The sequence below is a fragment of the Trachurus japonicus genome, chromosome 1, assembly GCF_045865225.1.
Source record: "Trachurus japonicus isolate A0001 chromosome 1, Traja_1.0".
Lineage (NCBI taxonomy): Eukaryota > Metazoa > Chordata > Actinopteri > Carangiformes > Carangidae > Trachurus > Trachurus japonicus.
The window spans coordinates 17,867,298-17,890,074 of NC_140907.1; the positions used below are offsets into that span (position 1 = coordinate 17,867,298).

At 40.8% G+C, this 22,777-nt stretch overlaps 3 protein-coding genes across 3 annotated transcripts; 1 reads left to right on the forward strand and 2 right to left on the reverse strand.

The window, feature by feature from the left end:
- Positions 1–457: 457 nt before the first annotated feature.
- On the forward strand, positions 458–6,429 carry lias (lipoic acid synthetase). Its single transcript, XM_085777630.1, has 11 exons — positions 458–581; positions 848–1,044; positions 2,076–2,169; positions 2,348–2,428; positions 2,799–2,955; positions 3,186–3,243; positions 3,349–3,477; positions 4,239–4,384; positions 4,487–4,557; positions 4,652–4,763; positions 5,484–6,429. Exons 1-11 carry the CDS (start codon positions 498–500, stop codon positions 5,543–5,545), a joined length of 1,191 nt encoding a protein of 396 aa, XP_085633756.1. The 5' UTR covers positions 458–497; the 3' UTR covers positions 5,546–6,429.
- Positions 6,430–6,507: 78 nt separating this feature from the next.
- Positions 6,508–14,012, reverse strand: ugdh (UDP-glucose 6-dehydrogenase). The gene is made up of 12 exons (XM_085777614.1): positions 13,802–14,012; positions 12,515–12,676; positions 10,457–10,558; positions 10,140–10,340; positions 9,865–10,062; positions 9,348–9,495; positions 9,150–9,244; positions 8,922–9,052; positions 8,479–8,618; positions 7,233–7,324; positions 7,021–7,131; positions 6,508–6,921 (listed from the first exon to the last, which is right to left on the reverse strand). Exons 2-12 carry the CDS (start codon positions 12,674–12,676, stop codon positions 6,811–6,813), a joined length of 1,491 nt encoding a protein of 496 aa, XP_085633740.1. The 5' UTR covers positions 13,802–14,012; the 3' UTR covers positions 6,508–6,810.
- Positions 14,013–15,596: 1,584 nt separating this feature from the next.
- Positions 15,597–21,736, reverse strand: map9 (microtubule-associated protein 9). Its single transcript, XM_085777665.1, has 13 exons — positions 21,385–21,736; positions 21,168–21,258; positions 19,302–19,817; positions 19,010–19,203; positions 18,805–18,913; positions 18,648–18,715; positions 18,467–18,540; positions 18,203–18,365; positions 17,411–17,497; positions 17,129–17,290; positions 16,885–17,030; positions 16,399–16,534; positions 15,597–16,176 (listed from the first exon to the last, which is right to left on the reverse strand). The coding sequence occupies exons 1-13, from the start codon at positions 21,457–21,459 to the stop codon at positions 16,051–16,053; spliced, it is 1,947 nt and encodes a 648-aa protein (XP_085633791.1). The 5' UTR covers positions 21,460–21,736; the 3' UTR covers positions 15,597–16,050.
- Positions 21,737–22,777: the final 1,041 nt, after the last annotated feature.

A 22,777-nucleotide genomic window follows, 5' to 3' on the forward strand; every position in this document is an offset into this window, starting at 1 on the left:
CTTATCAACGTCAAGTTATTACCTGCATTTTCTCCTTCACCCTCACTGTGCTGCGTTCAGGCCGTATCGGGAAAAACGGCACCTAAGTACGAAATACTATCTTTAGTCGTGAGAGATATCCTGACAATGTCGCTGCTGTGTCTACAAAATAAACCACCACCAGTGTTGTAAATAAAATGTTTGAGATATAGCTTTAAAGCCTCCCTCGCTGGCAGTTACATTAAAATGAAATTCAATCAATATAATTCGAATAAATAGAAGAAGAAAAAAACTAGTAATACGCCGTTTGATGCGAATCCCCCATGTTAATTTGGTATTTAGTTGAGCTGTCACCCAAACATTGTCTACAACCTTTATAACACAGACAGATATTGATTAACTAGGAGGATTCCGTATCTTCCCACTGAGCCCATATCACGTGAATACCGCATCAGACCAAAGCAGTCGCTTGCTGAAAGTGCGTCGCTAATGACAGTCGTCGTCTGCTAACTAAAGTCATGGCGCTGCTCAAACAAAGCTGCTGCGTTGCTGGCCGTTTCTCCACGAGCCACCTGTGGTTGACCCCCAGGTGTATCCCACATGTGAGTATTTACACTCGGACATTGTGCAGACGACGTGCAGCGATGCTGTGGGTGATGTGTTTACGGGACCGTCGGCTGTCAGTAGAAGAAATATTAGCCTGGCTGTGCCACACATAGACATGGTGCCACAGGCCTGAAAACACAACCTCAGCTGTTGACAACAAAATAAGTGGCTGTGGACGTCACGGCAGTGTGTGATTGTATGCAAGGACTCAGTAGAGCAGATGCACCTGAACTAACCCCTCCTGGTCCACCACCCTCCCCAGGTTTACACCACCACCACCACCACCAGCAGCAGCAGCTTGTCCACGGCGGCCAAGTCCTCTCCTGACCGGACTGTCAGGAAGAAGGAGCTGCTGGATGACGACGGGCCCGACCTGCAGGACTTTATCTCGGGGGATCTGTCTGAGAAAGACAAATGGGCAGAGTACAGAGGCACCCTGAAGAGGCAGAAGGGGGAGAGGTGGGTAGGACAGCAGAGACATGCACCGCAGCTGTGGTGAACAGGAGAGAGAAAACGGAGATTTTCAGCTTCTGTAGGTTAAAGACAGAACTGTCTGTGAATTGTGATGTTTGTTATCAGACGGGTTGAAAGGGCAGATCTAATCCTGGTCCCAGACTGTGTTGAGCTGAGTCAACATTAAGGTGTAACAAGTGTCCTTGAAGTGTCACAGTTTGAAGAGGAATAGGTTATGGCAACACAGATCGCCGTTGATTTACTTATTGGTTAATTTAACAGAGACTGGACACATTGATAGGCATACAGTATATGAGTTAGATCATAGGAGCAGATGTCATGGTCGCCCTAAAACAGAGTATAACATTAAATCAATGCAATCACGTATAAACAAGCAGAATTAGAATATAAAGATAAGAGATAAATCATACAGGACACCACTATACTGTACAAGACATGATACAGTGATTTACATATGCAAATGTGCCTACGAACACTAGGTGTAGTTTGTCCTGTATTATTTATACCAGATTTACAATATAAGTAAAGTGAAGCGTTAACACTTTTGAGAATAAAGTTGATTTTAAATGGACTTGAGGAAGGCTCTCCAACTAGTGGATGTGTTGTGTATTAGGATGATGCAATACATTGCAAGTCATGTAGTTGATCTGCACTGCACAGAGTCTCACTGGTTAGTCTGTAAAAATGTAGTTTTTGTTTTTTTCCCCTGGGATACATTAGATAGTTGTCTATTGATGTTGTCTAGTTGTCTAGAGCAGCATTGTTATTATTTTTTATTATTCAGTAGGGCTGCTTTATGGCAGTAGAGATGAATACACAAGAGTTTTGAATCAATATTTAAAAATCCTCATTGGTTTACATGATGATTTTTCAGGTTACTTTCCCACTTGATTATTTTATCCTTGATTATGTTGCTATATCACAATGTGTAGTGACAAATGCTAACAGATGTTGTCCACACCTACACTGAGACACTTGCACATTTAGCGACTGAATGTGTTATTGTGTCATGTCAGGCTGCGGCTTCCTCCGTGGCTCAAGACGGAGATCCCCATTGGAAAGAACTACAACAGACTGAAGAACACACTAAGAGACCTCAACCTGCACACTGTAAGTTTCATGGGTGTGAGTGCTCACCTCATAGACTGATAGTTTCTTCTGACACCGAGGACTGAGCTCCACAGGACATCTGAGGGCCTTAACATGTGGATTCATGGTTGTTTTGTGTGACTTTTGTTGTCGTTTCTTTGGCATTTGAAGACGTCCGTCTCCTTGTCTCTTTCCCCAGGTGTGTGAGGAGGCCAGGTGTCCAAACATTGGGGAGTGTTGGGGAGGAGGAGAGTACGCTACAGCCACAGCCACCATCATGGTCAGTCTCCTGGAAAACTGTGACTCTTGATGTCAAATCAAATCAAATCAAATCAAATAAACTTGATTTGTCCCACCAGGGGAAAATTGTCTTGGGCAAGGGAGTTGTAACAGCTGCCATGTACATGTAAAACATCCATACACAGTACATAATATACAATAAAACAGTAACAAAGGCAAACATATCCAAGGGAAGAGAAAGAAAGAAAGTGCGGGTGCAATAAATAGAATAAACTACTTATAATACAAGTTCATAGTGTGCTGAAATGTGCTCCTGAATTTACTACTTCTGATTTTCAACTTTATGGTGCCACTCTTATATTGTTTTCTATATTCTCTCTCTCTCTCTCTCTCTCTCTGTTTGTATGTAGCTGATGGGAGACACGTGTACCCGTGGATGCAGGTTCTGCTCGGTGAAGACGGCCCGTAAACCACCACCTCTGGACCCAGACGAGCCCTACAATACAGCCAAGGCCATCGCCGCCTGGGGGCTGGACTACGTGGTTCTCACCTCAGTGGACAGAGACGGTAACAACCTCCTCCAACAGTATTTCCAACCCCTCCATGCTGTTACAGCTACTTTACATCACAGGGTGCAATTAAACCCTCAGCAAAAGCTTGAGGATAAACTGATGTCCCCATTACTTTCCACACTCTTTACCAACCTACCAGGCTTTATGTCAACAATATGCAGCACTATGTTCATCATAAATTCACAAAAAGGCCTGTTCTAATGCCACACTTTCCTTTTTGTGTAGATATTGCTGACGGAGGGGCAGAGCACTTTGCAAAGACTGTTTCTAACCTGAAGGAGAGGTAAAAAATCTCTCATTCCTTTTGGATTTATTGTGCGTTTGTATTTTAATATCTGGTCAAATGCGCAAAATGAATCGATGAGCATCTTTTGTTATCTTCATCCAGAAATTCTCGGATCCTGGTTGAGTGTCTGACCCCAGATTTTCGTGGTGACCTGGCGGCGGTGGAGAAGATCGCTCTGTCAGGGTTAGATGTTTATGCTCACAACGTGGAGACAGTGCGTGAGCTGCAGAGGTACTTAACACTTCACATGCTGTTTCTGTATGTTACCAGTTATTCTTACATGATTATAAATGCACACGATTATTCAATTCCTGTGGGAAGTTTTAATCAGCTCTTCAGTTTATTTGAGCAAATTGTGTTTGGTGTCCTCCTTAGATATTTCAAGAAAAAAAGAAAATACTCATAATAACTTGTCTCTGTCTTTTTCTCCAAAAAAATCTATTGGGGACAAATCCTTATTGTTCTTTTTCCTTCATATATAGAATGAATGAATATGCCAATATTGTTCATTTCAAAAGTTTGACTGCTGGAGGGAGATGATATGTCCTCATTGCATCCTCAGTGTCTGTCAGCTGGAAGGCTCCACATTGCAATTGTTTATTTTGCATCTTGAGCACAACTGGCGCTGAATTTGTGGTGATGTTCTGCTGGTATAAAATACAGTTTATATTTTTAAGATAGTCTTTAATATGGCTATTTTAGTCAATGTGTATATAAATAAAAGCTTATAGTCATGGTTACAGCTCTGCCACAAGAGGGAGGTCAGTCACAGAGGAAGATGGTGATACAAAGTGTAACCAGCAGGTGGCACACAGGAGCCATTTCCTTATTGTTAGTGTAAATACTAGATTAACTGCAGAAACAGAAACACAGGGAAGACACATCATAGTGGTTTGGTAATCTTTGTATAGGTTATATACATGTAGTTACTTTTTAATGTATTTTGATCTTTTCATTGACTCTTAATGACTTTCTTTGCCATCTGTTTCCAGGCATGTGCGTGACCCCAGAGCGAACTTTGACCAGTCTCTGAGTGTCCTGAAGCACGCTAAGAAAGTCAAACCCACTCTGCTCACCAAGACCTCCATCATGCTGGGACTGGGGGAGACTGACCAAGAGATACTCAAAACCTTGACTGGTGTGTACTTCCACTAGTTGCGCACACACAGACACACGTTCAAATGTAAATTCCGATATGATTTCTCCTAAACACGCTGTTGTGTTGATGATGATGTTGCAGAGCTGCGAGAGGCCGGAGTGGACTGTCTGACGCTGGGACAGTACATGCAGCCCACTAAGCGCCACCTGAAGGTAAGCGGCTTCTTCTCTGTGGGATTCTGGATTCATTACGGCAGCAGGGAAAAAAAGCTCTTGTGCTAAAATGACAACATGTGTTTCGGTTTAGGTGGACGAATACGTCACTCCTGAGAGGTTCGCCCACTGGGAGAAAGTCGGTAACGAGATGGGCTTTGTTTATACAGCCAGTGGGCCACTTGTACGATCCTCCTACAAAGCAGGTGAGAAACTCTGCACAGCACATATAACATACATACACACGTTATGAAGAGCCCAGACCAGTGCAGGCACATATAGGACCACCTCATCTCATATGCTATTACCTTTTTTAATCACCCAAACTGAAAAAAAGTGATTGTTTTACTTAATCCCCTCAGGGGTGTGTAGACATGGGATACTTTAGGATTTTCTTTTAACACTTGAAATAAAATTTCACTTATGCTCATTATACTGTGGCAGACAAATGACTGAAACCAACCGTTAGATTAGGAGTTAAGTTAATTCAGTAGTATTAAGATGGGGTTTTAATGACATAGTCATTACAGAGAAGTAGGAGTACACACTGAGGCTTAATAATATAGACTATAATTTGTTAACTGTAGAAGAGGTTGCAAAACAGGAAATGTGTACATTTTCTAAAGCAAGCCTATGTCATTTCCTATTTAATAATGTGTTTTATTTTGAAAGGTGATGCAGGGGTATGGAGAGGGAATGGGAGTAGGAGGCATAGACATAGGGATTGCCTGTGATTTCTTTGGAAAGTAATTATTGCACTGAATAACTATTAAATAGATCACAGAGTTAAGTGGTCATAATGAAAAGACATGAGGATAATGTCTTCTCTTTAGGTGCTTTTTAGATAAATAAACTATCATGTTAACCTAAGAGAATAAGAGTTGATAAGGAGAGAGTACATCCGTTTAACTGTTTTTTCCTTACAGGCGAGTTCTTCCTGAAGAATCTACTGGAGAAGAGAAAAGCAGAAGCTACTCTAGCAGAATGAAAAGCAGCAGCTCCTCCAGTCTGCCCTGCATATAACCTATTCATATACTCAAAATACACACTTGCAGAGGCAGAAGAGCTTCACTCTTGCAGCACTGTCGCAATGCGTTATTGTGAACCATAGCACAGGAAACACATTTATCACCACGAGTAGTACCAACCTGTGCATTTTAAAACAGAGAAGTTCAGGGGGCAGTAAATGAGGCTTTATTAACAGGACTCACCGTCCGCCCTGAGGTCTACAGTACATTTGCGGTGGAGGAGATCAAAGTGAGCAAAGAGCAGACAGAGGCCTGAAGATATGTAGATAACCAGGGTGCAGACTGATTCCACATGATCCTGCCACGAGGAAACAGCCTGGTGTGAGCAGTAGCTGTAATTTGCCATGTCTGCACCTCAGGGGCCCCTAAATTACACCCAGCATCGACTCCCTCCCCTCAGGGGCTCTTGATGTCAGGTAAAGAGTCACTGACCTTTCACAGCGAGCACTCGGTGTGAGTGCTTTGATGTCTGCAGTTTCAGGACCAATGATTTGATCAAGCAAGAAGGTTTTTTGTTGTTGGTCTGATGGTTTGTGCAGAACTCAGAAGTAAAAAGACATGTACTATCATACATCTGCTAAGGACTACTATTCAAATTTCTATTTTTTTTTACACTAGAAAAAGAACCGAGTCTGAATTGGCCTCTTGTGAGGTAGATAATATCAAAAGAGTGACACTTAATGTGTCTGTATGTAAAGAAGAGCTCAGACTGTCTTTTCTCTAATGTACTAAAATTTAAATGTGACACTTGGACAAAAAAGATGTTTATTTTGCACACTGGACTGTTTAGACAAAATGAATCTTAAAATGTACATTTATATTTAAACCAATAAAACTGTCTAAATCTGCTGGTTTTCATTTCTGAGTCCATTCATCTTTTTTTTTTTCACCTCGACATAAGTTTTGGATAAACAGACACAAATTACAGACACACATCTCTTTTTATTGCATTGGCCCTTTTAATAAACACTGATATAGAGGACACATGTTGATTAACATACAGTAAGATGATTTATAAAAAATATTTTTAAAATAGAGTATAAAAATTTGCAATTTAGCAATAATACTTGATTATACTAGTACATACTGTAAGAAAGTAGACTCATACTAGCCCCCCCTAGCACCCTAGCTCTGCTCCGAGCGTAGGCGTGCACTGACATTCACCAACAATCAAAAGGCTGAGAGAGGAATGTGTGTGTGTGAGACTGGTGAGGTGAAATGAGGTTTAGACTTTGGCTTTCTTGGTGGGAGGTTCAGTGGCAGTGATGCGAGGACAAACAGCTGCCGGGGTGTAAGGGATTCTTGTGGCTGTCACCTTCTTCCCGATGGTCTCGATCTGTGGAGAGATAAAGCAGCAAAATAACAGACGCTGAGCGGCAGATGTCACTTTTGGCAGAGTGTGTGAGAGAGAGGTGTGTGTTTCCTGTCTGCTTACCTGGAAGCCGATGTTCTGGAGGTGGGGGTGGAGGTGGTCCAGCACTCTGCGGCCATCAAATATAAAGGCTGGCTTTAGCATTTTCTTGTAGATCTTCTCATAGTCCAGTTCCTACGGTGGAAATAAAGGATATATGACTTTGAAAAAACCATCCTCACACATTCCTGCAACATGAAACGGTTTTATAAGATGAATAAATAAGTTATTCTGACCTTAAACATGTCCCATTCAGTGCAGATGACCAGTGCATGTGCACTCTGGCAAGCTTCATAAGGGTCTGTGGTCACAGTCACCAGCTCTGACACTAGGGAAATAACATGTACAAATAAAATTAGAGTCGCAACACTTAATCGAACAATAATCTAATTTAAATTAAAGGGACAACGAGGAGTTTTGGAAAAGCGAAGCGTTTTCACACTACATTTATGAGCCTCCGCGCGCACCGTAGAATTCTTCGACCGGTGCAAGACGGACTTTTCATTCATCAAGAATTAAAGTCAGAGGTTCAAAGAGGCTCAGTTACCGTTGTAGTCCCGACCATAAATGGCAATACGGCGGCGTTATTCTCATGAGCGTCCGCGAAACCGAAAGTAAGGAAACCCTGGTCGGCTTGCCCAGCATTTCCACCATTAATTAAAATAACAAAATAACGATAGAGACAAAACGATATATTTATATGGTTAGGGTTAGGGTTAGTGTGGGTAGCATAGATTCATCCACATTAACGTGAGACTTTTCTATAACCAAATAGAAACTCCTCGTTGTCCCTTTAACTATATTGATAATCAAAAAAATCGGTTTGAGCTGTTTTTTTTAAAGAAAAAAAGTCCAAATTCTCTGATTTCAGCTTCTTAAATGTGAATATTTGTGGTTTCTTTGTTCATTTATGACAATATACTGAGTATCTCTTTGGTTTGTGGACAAAACAAGACATTTGAGGATGTCATCTTGTTGTTTGGGAAACACTGATTTGACATTTTTCAAAAATTTTTAACATTTTATTGACCAAACAACAATCGATTAATCATTTAAATAATCAACAGATTAATCGATAATGAAAATAATCATTAGTTGCAGCCCTAAATAAAATAAATGACGCAACCAGCAAGTTGAGTAGACCATCTGTAAGATGAAGATTGATTTTACAAAGGTAGTTCAAATGTATTAGGGAAAATTGGCAACTACTTGGGTTTTGCTGATTCCAATCGCTGAAATTTATTCTATAAATAACAAGACATAACAAGATAATTGGTAACCATGTGTTACAAGCTAGTGGAGGGGGTGGTGCTAGAAGTGGCCTTGGGATTCACAACCCTGAGCGTGTAATCACAGCTTTGAGGTTCAGCCCCTGCTGCATGCCATCCATTCACCTTCTGCTCTCTCTCCTCCTGTAATAAATTTCCCACAAGTAGGTTTTGCCTTTCAGGGCTGTGTTGAACCTTTGTAAGCAACACACACCTCGTTCTGGATTGTCCTCTGAGATGTGGGGCTGGGAGAGGTCGTGAATGATTTGTTCTTTGAGGACTTTGGGGTCGTAGATGAACAGCTTGGCTCCCTCGTCCATCAGGTACTTGGAGATGTAGATACTGGACGACTCCCTGGAGTTGCGACACAAACACAAAGTGAGGTGAGTGTTGACCTGACCAGGGCCAGAGTTCACCATGGTATACCGGCGGATTAAAATGTGTTCAACAACAGTGACTCTGCATGTTTTTGTATGTACAAAGGCAAGGGAGGACAGGGTGCAGGAGGCTTTTCATATAAACAATGCAAAGTTAATGATTACACCGACAGAGCTGATAGGAAAAAAAATATCACAGAAAATCTAATAACTCACAGATAACAAACATCTGCAAGCACACGACATGGAAATGTACAAAACAAGTTGAAAGGAGGCTCACCTTGTGTCACCTGTGTCTTTTTTGAAAGAGAAGCCGAGCAGAGCGATCTTTTTCCCAGTGACAGTGTTAAAGAGGCAGTCGATAATCCTGCAGGCGAACCGCCGCCTCTGGTACTCGTTCATGTCTATAACCTAAGACAAACGCAAACAGGCACTGAATATAAGGTAAACTCGGAGAGAAAACACCTCCAAAGAGTCAAAATCATGTGTAATCCTGTGTAGCTCTCACCTGCTGCCAGTAGGAGGCGACCTCAGGGAGGTTGAGGGCCTCGCACAGATAGACCAGGTTCAACACATCCTTCTGGAAACAGCTGCCACCAAAACCTGGTCGGGGTGTTACAGAGGCACGGAGATGAAGGATTAAGATGTACCCATCTCTTGACATAAAGGTTGAAACTTTTACACGCTGTGCGCCCGCATCTCTTACCAACGCTGGCTTTGAGAAACTTGCTGCCTATTCTCTGGTCCATTCCTATCGCCTTGGCAACTTCCTCCACATCAGCTCCGGTGGCTTCACACAAAGCGCTGATACTATTGATGCTGCTGATTCGCTGTGCCAGGAACGCGTTGGCTGCCTACATGCACAGAAGCACATACAGCAGGTTTAAAAAAAAAAAAAAAAAAGATTGTTCAAGGACAAAATACAAGAATTCATTCAAAGGAATGAACTGCGATGATAAGATGAGCAATCGACACAAAAGAGAAAAAAGGTAAATGGTAATATAAACAGGCATCTATTAAGACAACCAATTGTTTCAATGCCTCTTCAAGCTAAAAAGTGACAGTAAGACATTTTACAGCTGCAAGAGTAAATGTATTGGTTGTTACAAAGAAAATAACCCACAAGTTATTTTGACAATTGAATTTAAAAGAAAAAATAAATATATAAAATACTTAATGGACCCATATTTCCAGATGTAAGACAAAATAGTCATCACACTCACCAGTTTGGACAGCTCAGATGACCACGTGTTGGTGGTGATGATGCGCGCTTTGGGAACCCAGTGTTCATAGACGGCACACAGAGCTCTGATCGCTCTTTGACCCTCGGCTGTCTCATCTCCACCAATCAGGACACGGTCTGGCTCCTTCAGATCCCGCACCGCTGTTCCCTCTGCGAGGAACTCAGGGTTGGACAACACCTGAAGCGACGACAAGACTTTAGAAACATGCCATAATAGATCTGAGGGAGTTTTGTATGGGTGATGATAATACGTACCTGTAGGTTGAGGCTGGGCTTCGTGTTGGCGTCGAAAATTCGCCGTATGCTTTCGGCAGCTCGAACGGGGACGGTGCTCTTCTCTGTGACGATCTTGTAGCCATCAGACACTTCGACAATCCGCCGAGCACACGCCTCAATGAACTTGAGGTCGGCTGCTCGACCCTTCCCCATCCCATAGGTCTTTGTGGGGGTGTTCACCTGTGGATGGGGTGCAAGCGTTGTGAGTTAAGACATGTCAGATTTACTTGTTTAGATATCCAAACAGCAGAAAAACAGTGTTGATGTGTGTTGTTAGGGGGAACCGATGAACTCACAGAGATGAAGACGAGGTCAGCGTCCCTGATGGCTGAGTCAATGTCCGTAGAGAAAAACAGATTTCGGCCTCTGCATGATTCAACCACCTCTTTAAGACCCGGCTTTAGGAGGAAGTGGGAAAATTGGTCAGGGAGGGGTGGCGTCAATGGATGTGTAAGTATTTCAAGTTCACAATGACTCGCCCTTTACACTAGTTCACCCGTTCATATTTTTCCAGTTATCCAATTCCTTGTGGTTGTGGTTGACGTAGAGAAATTACGCAACAGTCTGGAACTAGGGATGCAAACAATTAATCGACTATCGATTAATTGTCGATAAGAATTTAATCGATTAAATTAAATTACTTGCAATTAATCGTTCCTTTTCAATGGGAGTTTTACTGTGAAATGTAAACAAGCAAAGCCGACATAATGTAGCAGATCTCTGTGTAAACGTGTGCAGCGCTGCGCACTGCAGCACACAAGGGAGAGAGGGAGAGGAGGTGAAAAGAGACAACACTGTTACCTGTTGTAGCTATACGGGACTCAGGCTGTACCATCGCTAACACACAGACGACCGGTGAGTAACGAGTCAAAAAGCCGCCGACACGGAGCTGCCTGAGGAGTTGTAATGCAGCCTGAACGCAGCTCAAACCGACCCGGTGCCTCAGCACGGCGGACAAGCTTTGATAAACACACCGGATCCGCGCTGGTTTACAGTATCCTACCGTAGTTTAGCCGGTCGCTACCGGAGCTTAATTTAAAAAAAAAAAAAAAGAAAAGAAAAAAAAAGCGCTCGTTGCGGTGCCGCGGAGAACAGCGCGTGTGTCCAAGCTGTGTTGGTTTATGTAACTTGAGGGGACAAATGAACCACATGTTTATTGTCATGCATTGCTGACCTGGGCATTGTTTCTCAATAAATTAGAAAACCCTTTCCTATCATTCCCCTTTTCCCTGCATGGTTGAAGGAGACTGGCTCGCATCCACGCTCCCACTCCCTCCTGCGCCGACATGTCACCTTAAGTCACATAAACCAGTACGGGTGTGTGGACACAATATTGTTGTCAGCGCGACAGCGCCTCTCACACGCTGGTGTTAAAAGGCTCCGTTCTTTCTGCAGTCAGGTTAAAGCGCACATCCGCTGTGTTGGTAAACAAATAATCCCTCTATATCAACGGTGCTTGAGCAGCTTGGGTTGGGTTGGTGGTGTGAGTGCGGGCCAGCGGGGACAGGGGGGGGGGGGGGGATTCGGGCTTCAGCACGGTACGGAACAACTGGCCCGTGTGAGTGCGTCCTTATTTGTGGCCGCTGCAGCGCCACACGGGCTTTGCCTTTCAGCAATCAAGCGCTGTTTTCGTCTTTGTTAATAACAATAACAGCAACAGCTGTCGGCAGCTGAGATTGCTGTGCCGTCACCATAGAAACGCAAGACGCATTACGGCTCATTCGCAAAATACCTTTCAATGGAAACACCCGCAAATGGCAATTGCACTTTTTCGAAGTTTCAGAAATATCGCTTTTATTTTGCGAAAATCTGTAATGGAAACGCAGCTCTCTCACCTCATCTCATCTCATTATGATAGGACTTCAACCTCAGAGCTCTCTGTCCCAAATAACGTGCTACTTAAACATTTTCATTGTGCTGTGCTCTTAAAATAAATTAACAAATACTAGTGTAAAGTCCATAAGGAATTTTCCCCTTAAATTTAGGTTCTCAGGAAAATCGCCGCTTATCAATTAATCGATCATCGATCGATAAGGTCTATCAACTATCGATTAATGAATTACTCGATAATTTGCATCCCTATCTGGAACTGATTTATGTTTCATTTCAGCCCACGATGGAGTAATATTGTAGAAAAACCAGCTTTGCCTAGCAACATCTAATTTTCTAACAAGTTCAAACAATGACTCAGCACTTCTCTAAAAGATCACAAAGGTGAGATAAGAATATAGGGGAAACACACATGACATATCAATGCTCCTGATTTTTTTAATGACTCACACCTTGATAAAGTTTAATTACACACTTAATCCTGCCAGAATACTTTTACCTAACATTTATTTACCAATACCTACCTCGTATATAGGCAGAGTGTCTGAGTTCCAGGCTTTGATGCGGGACTCATTGACATCCACAACGGTCACTGTGATCTCTGGACACATATGGGCGATCACACTGCATGTTGGACCTCCTACGTACCCAGCACCAATGCAACAGATCCTTTTTATCTGAAACATCTGGAAATGTAAAGTCAAGATTAAAAAAACAAAGTATAAGAACCAAAATTAACTTTTCATTTTATTCCTCAACCCAACTCAAATTTATTCCTGAACATACTCCCCTAGGCATTACATTTTGCAAGAACTGCAACTCACGATTACTCTCAGCCTCCAATATATATCATTATTATTAATTAATTATTACACCTCTTTCTCTTTCGCTTTTCTTATCATCACAACTAAAGCCTGTGTACCAGCAGGAATCCGCAGGGGTATGATGATGATACTGCAAAATAATGGAGTAGTGAAAGTAAGGTGATATATTTCAATCTTTACCCAACAGTTAATTTTTTAGAAAAACTCTAATAACATAAAGAACCCACAGTTTATTTTTATGCATTCAGACTCAGAACAGTTGTACCTGCATTTATATTTCATTATATTTCACAGCTCCAATAACATCCGAAATCATAGAAAAAATAATGTGCTGTGTAATCTGAACATCACAAATTAACATTGGTATGAAGCTCAAATACAACACAAAGCCACTAGTTCCCATGTAAACTATTGATGAAATATCAGTACAGCTCAAAGATATTTTTCTTACATTCCTAAACTATACTGATGATGGGATTTGTTACAGAGCTGATGTTTTAGACTGCATTAGCTGGGTGCGACTGATAAAATACCAACTGAGAGCATCTTTTACCTTGCTAATAAAAATCTCAACTTCATGAATGTAAGCTACATGAAGCTGTAGGATAAAAGTTGAGCTTGGTGTCTCTGCTCACGTCCTGTCCAGGTATAAAGCGGTGTCTCATACAGTTAGTACCAGTCGCCCCGTTACAGCCTGCTAGAAGATAAAGAGCCTTTCATAGCAGCCACTCAGCCACGTCTTGCACTGGTGTGAAGAAAAAAACACCTTTTATCCCATTTACCTTTCAGCTAGTTCTCCGTTAGCTGCGCTACAGAGACAGTGACATCGCCTACACGGTCACATTACACACGTACAAGATCATAGTAAAGATAGTAAACCTCTCTCTTGTTTTTCTTAATGAAGAGAACGCGAACACGTCACAAGAAACAAATGAATGGACGCCAGTGTTGGGCCAGCGACCGTTACGTGAGCTAACGCTGCTTTACCTCGGACCAACTCGACAAGCTGCAACTTCTGGTGATGATCTGCTCTCCTCTCTCTTCACGGGGCCCTGTCGAGACGCAAAAACGCGGAGTCCGGTGTTCGTGCTGTTCGTCTTTTTACACCGTGGAGACTTTAAACCCGAGGTCAGCCACCACCCGACGAACAACCAACTCCTCTTACAACTTTAAAGCACCACCTTCCCCCTGCGCTGAGCTACTTCTGTCAGCAGCCGCGGACCGACACTCTCCATAACACAGAGGAACTGCGGCGCTGCTTCCGGTGGGGGGTTTTCAAAGTAAAGGCGAGGAATATTTGTGCATCAGTTTATATTAGGTCTTCATTAAATGTAAGCCATAATCATTACAATAAAAATAAATAAGGACATTAAATGTTTCATTCTGTGTATAATTGATCTATATAAAATGTATTATTATTATTAGGGAAGATTTGTCTAAATCTAGCCACATGATGCATTTCTACTCCCCTGAAGGTTAGACTTTATATGAATTATAAAGACATACAAAAGTTTGGGCACCCCAGGTCAAAATTTAAGTTAATGTGAACAGTTAAGCAAGTGGAAGATGAAATGATCTAATTTAAACATGAAACACTCTTCTTCAATATTTTAAGCAATGTCAGTGTATTATTTTTGTTCTATACAATTTTAGAGTGAAAAAGGGAAAGCAGAACCCTGCAAAAGAATGGGAAATCTTTTTAATAGGCCTATAGCCTATATCAAATGGGAAAGGGAATGTGTCTTCTGTAACTTTATGCCTTTTGGAGATAATTTCATCTTCCACTTGCTTAACTGTTCACATTAACAGAAATGTTGAAAAGTGCCGGGGGTGCCCAAATTTTTGCATGCCACTTTAAAATGTATGGTGGCCCTAAGGGCTCATTGCTCTGCAGCACAGGGGCTACAGATTCAGAACTGGCAAAGTTTTTGCAGTGCATGCCCTGTCAAATTGATTAATTTACTTTCTGAAGTAGTATCATGGCTGTCTATCTCTTTGTATGCAATGGTGTGAGTTGAGCATTTTAGACACTAATTTGCTTTATTTGGTACATCTAGCTAAATCAAGCCATGTGATAACTCTTACCTTCACCAGGATTAGAATTTCATGAAAAAGAGAACATTTTATACAGGAAAGGCTAAATGTTGAAAGATATCCATATGATTAAACTAACTCGGATGGTTGAAGCTTTTACATTGGCCTTAGATAAACTTCCTAAATACATTACTTCTGTCTCCATAACTCATTATGGAAGTGTTTCAGGAGGGGATTGTTAAATGGCCAGTATGAACAAGAGCAACTTTACAGCAAAGACCGCTTATAGGGACCACTGGAAGGTCACTGAAGAATGTTTTAAGTATAGAGCAACTGTGCTGGGACAACATCTTTGGGATGAAATGAAGAGCCTGCTGTGGGCCAAATCTTATCGTCCATCATCCTCATAGCACCTGAGGGTCAACTCCACATGAATGCCCATATAAATGAAACAGAACTGTAATATTCAGATGGCTGTGTATACCTTTTGGTTGTTTTTATTAAAATAAATGTGTATTACATTTCAGCCTTGTTTTCCTTAGAGTCCATCTGCACTGGCACTGATGTGAACATGTCCAAGCTTTGTGGGTATCTTTTACAGGGTAATAGAGTAGGAGCAGTCCTAATAGCAGGTCATAAACAAAAACCTTAACAGCCCTCATTCCTCCAGACTATTAGGATTCAAAGTGTTTAAGTTGTAAAATCCAAACTGTTTTGTGAATTGTGTTTAAACTGTCACCACAACGCAGAGGGAGAATTTTGTTTATTGTGTTTTCATCTTCACCTAAAACATTATTCAAAACTAAATGTTCAGCAGGTCAACAATTAGCATTGCCAAAGAAGTCAGTGGACCATTTACATCAATGTTTTGTTAATGCTGCTTCACATTCTCATGTTTAACATGGTAATAACTGACCAACACCTTAGTGCAAAGATATGTGTTAATGCAAATAATCATGTTAGGTTTCCTTTCATAGATGTCACCCTATCACATATACATAACATTTTATCAAAAAATATAGATTGTAAACCTGCACTAGATCAGCTGGCTAATACAAAGCCTTGACAAAAATATTTTAAAAAATGTAGTTGTCATCAACTATGTTTAAATACATATTTCAGAGACAACATGGTACAAAATGTAATAATTTAAACTACGGTAGTCTGTAACACATGAGCAACAGAGATGCTATGTTATGTTTCTAATGTTGTTTTCGAGATGGTATTGTTTTATTTGGGGGGCTCCACGGAGGAGGCGGACTGTCTCTGAGAATCGCTTTTATCCGTCTTTCTTCTCGCTGTCGCCTCTGTTCCAGATCTTTTCTTGACTGTTGGGAAAAAGACAATCAATAACAAGTACTAGAGACATTTCCAGTCATCACCACCAGATCTAAGAAAACAGTCAGCATCATGTAAGAAGTCATTCTCAAGAGCCCACGCTGCAGGCCAGGGGGAGACTGCTAATGAAAACCATCTGTCCAAAAATAAATAAGCAAACAGGAACACAGTGGGTGCTGTCAATCATTGGTATACCATGTAATTGCACTTACCAGCCAGTTTTCATACATCTCTAAGGCCATTTTATCTCTCTCTTCCTTCATGTATTGTTCCTCCTCTGCCTTATTTTTGACTTCTTTGCGCTCCTTCATGACTTTTTCTTGGATATCATCTTTCTTCTTTTCGCACCTTGATCATTTTAAGAAAAAGTTGGCAATAGTTTTAGAAGACAGTTACCTCACTGTTGTTATCTTTTTTTAATAGAGATTTGGTGGTGCATCATTACCAACAGGCTTTGACTGCCATCTAGTGGCAGACACACCCAAACAGATTTGTGTGAAATGGAAGCACACTATTTTCACCCTCTGGTTTCTTTCAGAGTTCAATAAAATGTCTTGAAATCAATAGAAATAAAGTGACATGACATAATGTAATTTAACAAGAAAAAGCACTATCTTTCATTAATTAGAGTTGAATATGTCACCACTCTTTCAATGAGAGTAATAAATAAATGGAAAAAATCCAGGTTTTACACTCACCAGCTAGAAAAAGCTGATGTGCTCTCTGTCTTTCTTTCCTCCTCCTTTTCTTGCTTTTTTATCTTGAGTTTATCTTCAGCTTGCTTCTGTTTTTTGTACTTGTCTTTGAGTAGATGGTCATGGTCATGTTTCCATTTTTCAAACACCTGTAATGATTATCAAACGATAATTAGTAACTGTATCCCTAAACACAGGAAGGCTTGTTATATCTTCCAGGGTAATGCACAGCAGAACAGAAACATACCTGTTGAGCAGACTGCTTTTTCTCTTCCTTCTCCTCCCTTGCTCTCTGTTCTTTTCTGATCTTATCTTCCTTTTCTTTGGCTTTTGCTTTGAGACTCTCTGTTTTCCTTTCTTTCCAAGCCTCATATGATGCAACAGCATCTCCCTTATGAGCTTCTTCTTCCTGTTTATTTTCAGAGAGATGGTGAAGAGCATGCTCAAATCTTTACCAAACACATGATTCTTGTAATCTTTGGATATGGCATGTTTACTGTAATTCCTGTGCACAAAATGGATTATTCACCCTTTTCTTTTTTTCTTTGAGGATTTCCTCTTTCTTCTTCAGTTTCATGTTCTCTCTTGACTTTTCCTTTTTCTTTTTGAGCCATTCCTGGTAAGAGTGAAGACAGATGTTGACTGAGAATTCAAGCTGGATATTAGGATGCCTTCTACTTACAGTATATAAATACAATGCAGAGCAAAACAAGACACCTTTCTTGTCCAGAAGTCCAAAAAGACTGTAACTGTCATTTTTGACATTAACCTGCTACAAATTCAGAAAAAGCCTTCATCAGATTGTTAACAAATGCATCAGGAGAGTTTCTATAGACACAAAAAAGTTTTGATTAAGTGGTTTTTTGAATTTGTAGCACATGTGTGTCTTTGTACGTGTTTTCTTGAGTTGCAGTGTATTGAGCCCTCAGGGAGTATTAAATACAACCTTTGACAAATGTAATAAAACCTATATTACCTAAATATAGTAGGCTATGTGATAAGACACAAATTATGAAGTGGATGGAAGTTGGATAACAAGATCAAGTCCTTCTTTGGATAGCAGAAATCTTAGTCTAGTCGCAAATATACAATATACCCTGTATTTCCTATATACTAATAATATGAGGGTATAAGGAAAACAGCACTGATTGTGCAAGGTTCAACCTTTTACCTATTCTTCACCATAAGCAAAGCACACAGAAAAAATGGTCTACATTTTCAATCACAACAGTGTAGACTACTACTGGTGCTTCCCTGCTCTACATTGTTCGCATTCAACATACTGCTGGAAAGGAAAACTCTGGCTCGTGATCACACTGACCTGGTAAACAGCAGCTCTGAGTGAATCCGCTGCTTGCTGCTGAGACTCCTGCAGTGACACTTTACGGTCCAGAACTTTTAGCGCCCCTAAATACTTTGACTCCACGTTTCTGGAGCATGCACTCTGAGATCTGTGGGTCATCTTTGAGTGAGAGCTTGAAGTCCTAATTCAGATAAAATAAAATGATGGTTGTTAAAGTTATCATGTTTTATCCATGAGGATCTGTGTGGCTGTTGGTCTAGCAGCTTGAGGAGAATTACCCACCTGGTGTCAAATGAGGTTTCTTGGATTTGAGAGAGTTGAGCAGCAGAATGATCTGAATGATCTCCTGATTCTTCCTGAAAGACAACAATGAACAGATACAAAACTGAAAATAATAAGAGGCAGAGTATATGTAACTTTTAAGCTTTTAAAAAGGCAAATGTTAGCATGAAGAATGTCTTACATGAAATTCTTCAAATGATGTAGAGTACTTTCTCCCATGCTCTTTGCTGTCATCAGAAATAATGTCATCTAGAATGAAAAATGTAATAACAGGATGATCAATGGCCTAAAAATCCAATTAGAAAGAACAAGGTTATTGTGCCAATTTTTTTTTTTACCTCTGGATCCAGAATCAACCGTGGACTTGGTGAAAACCTGTGACTGCTCACTCCTATACGTGGAGGATTTGCTGAGGCTATATGAACGTGTGTGATCCCCATCTGTCCACTACAATGACACAACACAGCAAGCATGCTCTCATAAAATAAACTGAAACTGTCCTGAAACTTAAAAAATGCAGAATAATCAAGCAGTGATACACACCTGTGGACTGCTGCTCCTCACGGCGGTGTTTCCAGATGTGTCACTGGAGAGAGGAATGGATGCAGAGGAAGTCTCGGGCCTGCTGAGATCCAGAGACTCTGTTTCTTCAGCTGGCTTCTCTGTAGTGTGGAGGCTCAGTCCCATAGAGCGTTGTCTTGGTTTGGGTCTGGGTGGCTCCTTCTCGGTACCGTTGTCTGAATAATAACATGACATAATAACATGACAAAATACATACAGTCCATTCAAAATTAGCATTGATAGCAGGTATCAGTTGTAAACAGTGTTCACATACCTGCTGCTGGTACATGACTGAGGTCAGGCTCTGATAGAGTCTGGGAGCTTTCTTCCATCACAGCGTTGCTCTTCTCCTCAGGACCTGGAGTTTCTGTGGCACTGCTGTCCGATGGTAAAGGCAGAGACGTGTCCAAAAGGGTGTCGTCTGACGTTTGGTACGACAGAGATTTACTTGAACGGTCTTTTGTGATTTGGGGATCGTCCACAACACTGTTTCTAAGTTGTGTGTCATCTTCACTGACATTTGCGGAGTGCTGTGAGGAGACTGAGTTGTTGTAGTCGTTGTGTCCACTGACGGAGGAGTCTGGTGGATCGTTTTCACATGGCTCTGGTGCTGTTGTGTCCTCTGAGGGCGAATGGAGTCTTTGGGTTTTCAAGAATGAAACTTTCTTTGTTCTACCATGTTTTTCTTCATCATCTGAAAACTGGAAGTCATTGATTTTGGCTTTACTCTTGCCAGCCTTCAATGCATCACTCTTCTTTTTTCTTGATTTGAGGAGTTTGTTAAAGAAATCTGTGAAATAAAGACATTTTGTGAATGACAAAAACAGATAGAGCTACAACAATTGGTCAATTTATTGACTGGCACCTATTTTAATAATACTATTATCTTTCCACATTTTGTGTGTACAGCTTCTCAGATGTCATCATCATCATCATCATCATCTTTATTGAATGTCCCTTGAAGGGCAATTTGATTTGCAAATTGCAGCAGACATCAGTCAGTCAGCCAGGCAGTCATACAAATAACAAGTCACAGGCAGAAGACATAGGGACCACATAGGACATATAGCACATGAGGTGACCATGTGAACATTTTATGTTTTTCTTTATTACTAAATAACGAAATTACTAAACACATGAATAAAAATGTAATATTTGCAGAAAGATACTGAAATACATCACCCTAGCCCCTGTAATTTTTAACAAATGTAATTGCCTGTTTTTTAGACATTTTGATAGAGAAAATAATTATTATATTAGCTGATTTTGTTAGTCGTAACTATTAAATATGTGTATTTACAGGAAGGTGGAAAAACAGCTCAACTCAAATCCTCTTACTAACTTATTTCTTGAGCTGTTCAACTAAGAAAACTCCTTCCACTGAGCACTACTGCAATGTGGTTGAAAACTACAGATGTGTATGAGTAGTGGACTAACAGTGAGTTGAGATTTCTTAGTCAACTCACTGTTTCTAATTTCCTCCTCTAATACATTGATCTAAGCTGATGGTGTCTGACTGTTGAATATTATATAAACCATGGCATCAGATGCTAGATGGAAAACAGTAACTGTGGCTGTTTTGGGCATATGGTCTGTTCTGTTGATGGTCTGCTGCTATCCTCCTTATTGCCATCTGTCATTTTCCCTTGAAGAGCAGTTACACTCGTTCATCCTATTAACACTGGCTAAGATGGACTGTCCGAACTAAATGTTTTAACCAACTGTTTTACAGCTGCAACAATTACCCCAGAGACGGAAAAATAACCTATTAATATTTTTCAAGGGACACAAATGGGGAAATCTGATGCTTTTCTTTGTCATTCATAATACTAAATTGGATATTGTTGAGTTTTAGACTGTTGGTCAGATAAAAAAAAAAAGGCTACATCAAGACTTCACTGTTTGCTGCCACACTCTTGTCCATCACACACTTTCATCAGGGAAGGGTCTGATTCCTTGAATACTTGAGGAACAAGTAGTCCTGCAACAGACGGTCGCCCCAACAGAGCCCTGATCTCAACCTCGTGGAGTCAGTATGTGAAAAGATACAAGACTCAGGCAAGTTGAGAGGACATCAAACAACCCTTAATTTTGGTATTATATACAGTCCAGTGTCGTGAAGAGACATTTTGATGCTCACCATCGTCATCGTCATTGAAGTCATCGGGGTAGGAGTTGTAATCTGTTTTCTTTTTGCTGGCTCTGGCAGAGACAGCAGCCTGAAGCTCATCCTACAAAAACAACACTTCAGGTTGACATTACCTCCAGGGGGGTTCTCGGTTTCTCTACTGCACCCACCTCTCCACCTTTCCCTTGGGTGGGGGGGATATGCACACTGCATAGAGTCATTTTCTTACCTGAAACGTCGTTCTTTTCGATGTTTTCGGGCTTTTCGTGTAAGCCAGTGTGCCGTGGTGCTGCTTCTTAGACATCCTCAAAACTATGAACAGGCTCCTCTGGCTGCACTCACCTACATTAGCATGCTAGCTACTGCCCGTTAACTTCACCGTAGGTAGTTACTCCTCGATGTTTCCGTGCCACCATTGAGGCTATAGTGTCATTGTGCAGTGTTTGACCACCATATGATGGTTGTCTACCCAATTACCGACCATACAGCGACAAAAAGAGGAGTTATCTAAAGGTAAGTTACACTCTGATAGCTAACAGCGAGCTAGCTGCTAACTTGTTGACGGTAACCCAGGGAAACCCGCTTCAACACTGCGCATGCGCAAAGTCAACCAAAACAAAAACAGCTTGGGTTTCAGATAGATGACACACTATCATAGACTGTATATAAAAGACACTAAGCAGAGTGGCCCATTTCAGAATAATGTGTTGTGAAAGTTAGCTGCCCATTTAAAGTTACATGCAAAAGCAACACGTGTCATTAAAAAAATCATAAATGTTTTTATTGCCAAGACCAGTGAAGGTCGCTTTACAGCAGCACTAGTGGTGTCAGGTGCAGACACAATAGCAAAAAGAAGCAATAACATTAAAATAAAATAAGAAAAAATCCATTTAAAATGTTGTAGTGGTAGTGTAATTAAAATAGTTCAGAAATCGGACCCCAGGAAGAATAGCCGATGCTGTGGCAGGTGCTAATGGGGATCCTAATAAAGGAAAAAAAGAAAAAAAAAAAATATTTTCACTTGTTTTGAACAATTTTTGCAATGGTATTAACTTCTTTATTTTACTGGAGAAAATTCATTTGAATAAGGTGCCCTGAGCTGTTCCTGTTACTAAATATAATTTTTAGTCTCTTAAATTGGTAACAAACAAGAAATCAGCAGCTATGTAGTAAATACATATTTTGAAATGTTTCAAAAATGGTGTAATGTAGTGGACATGGTATACTGTAGTGGAATAAAGGGGAACATATTTTCCAAAAAATTTAATGAAATATAAATTGGCTTAAAATGGGGGAGGGGGAGTACACTAACAACATGAGGAAACATTATTTCATACATTTCACCAATGGGCATTAAATTAAAGTTATTACAGGTGTGTGTATATATGCTTAGGGGTGTGTAGGCTTCAAACAAAAAAGAGTCAGGCAGTGAGACAGAATTATTTTTATTTTTTATTTTGTTATAGGAAAAGTGCATAGTTGAAGCCCTTTTACTCTTAAACAATGACAGTGTAAATCAAGGTCTCCTGTGGTACCACGTAGTCCAGCTGTTCACCTCAACCATCTGGCATGGCTTCCTCTTCATTATTTACAACTACTTAATGTTTGCAAAATATTTTCCT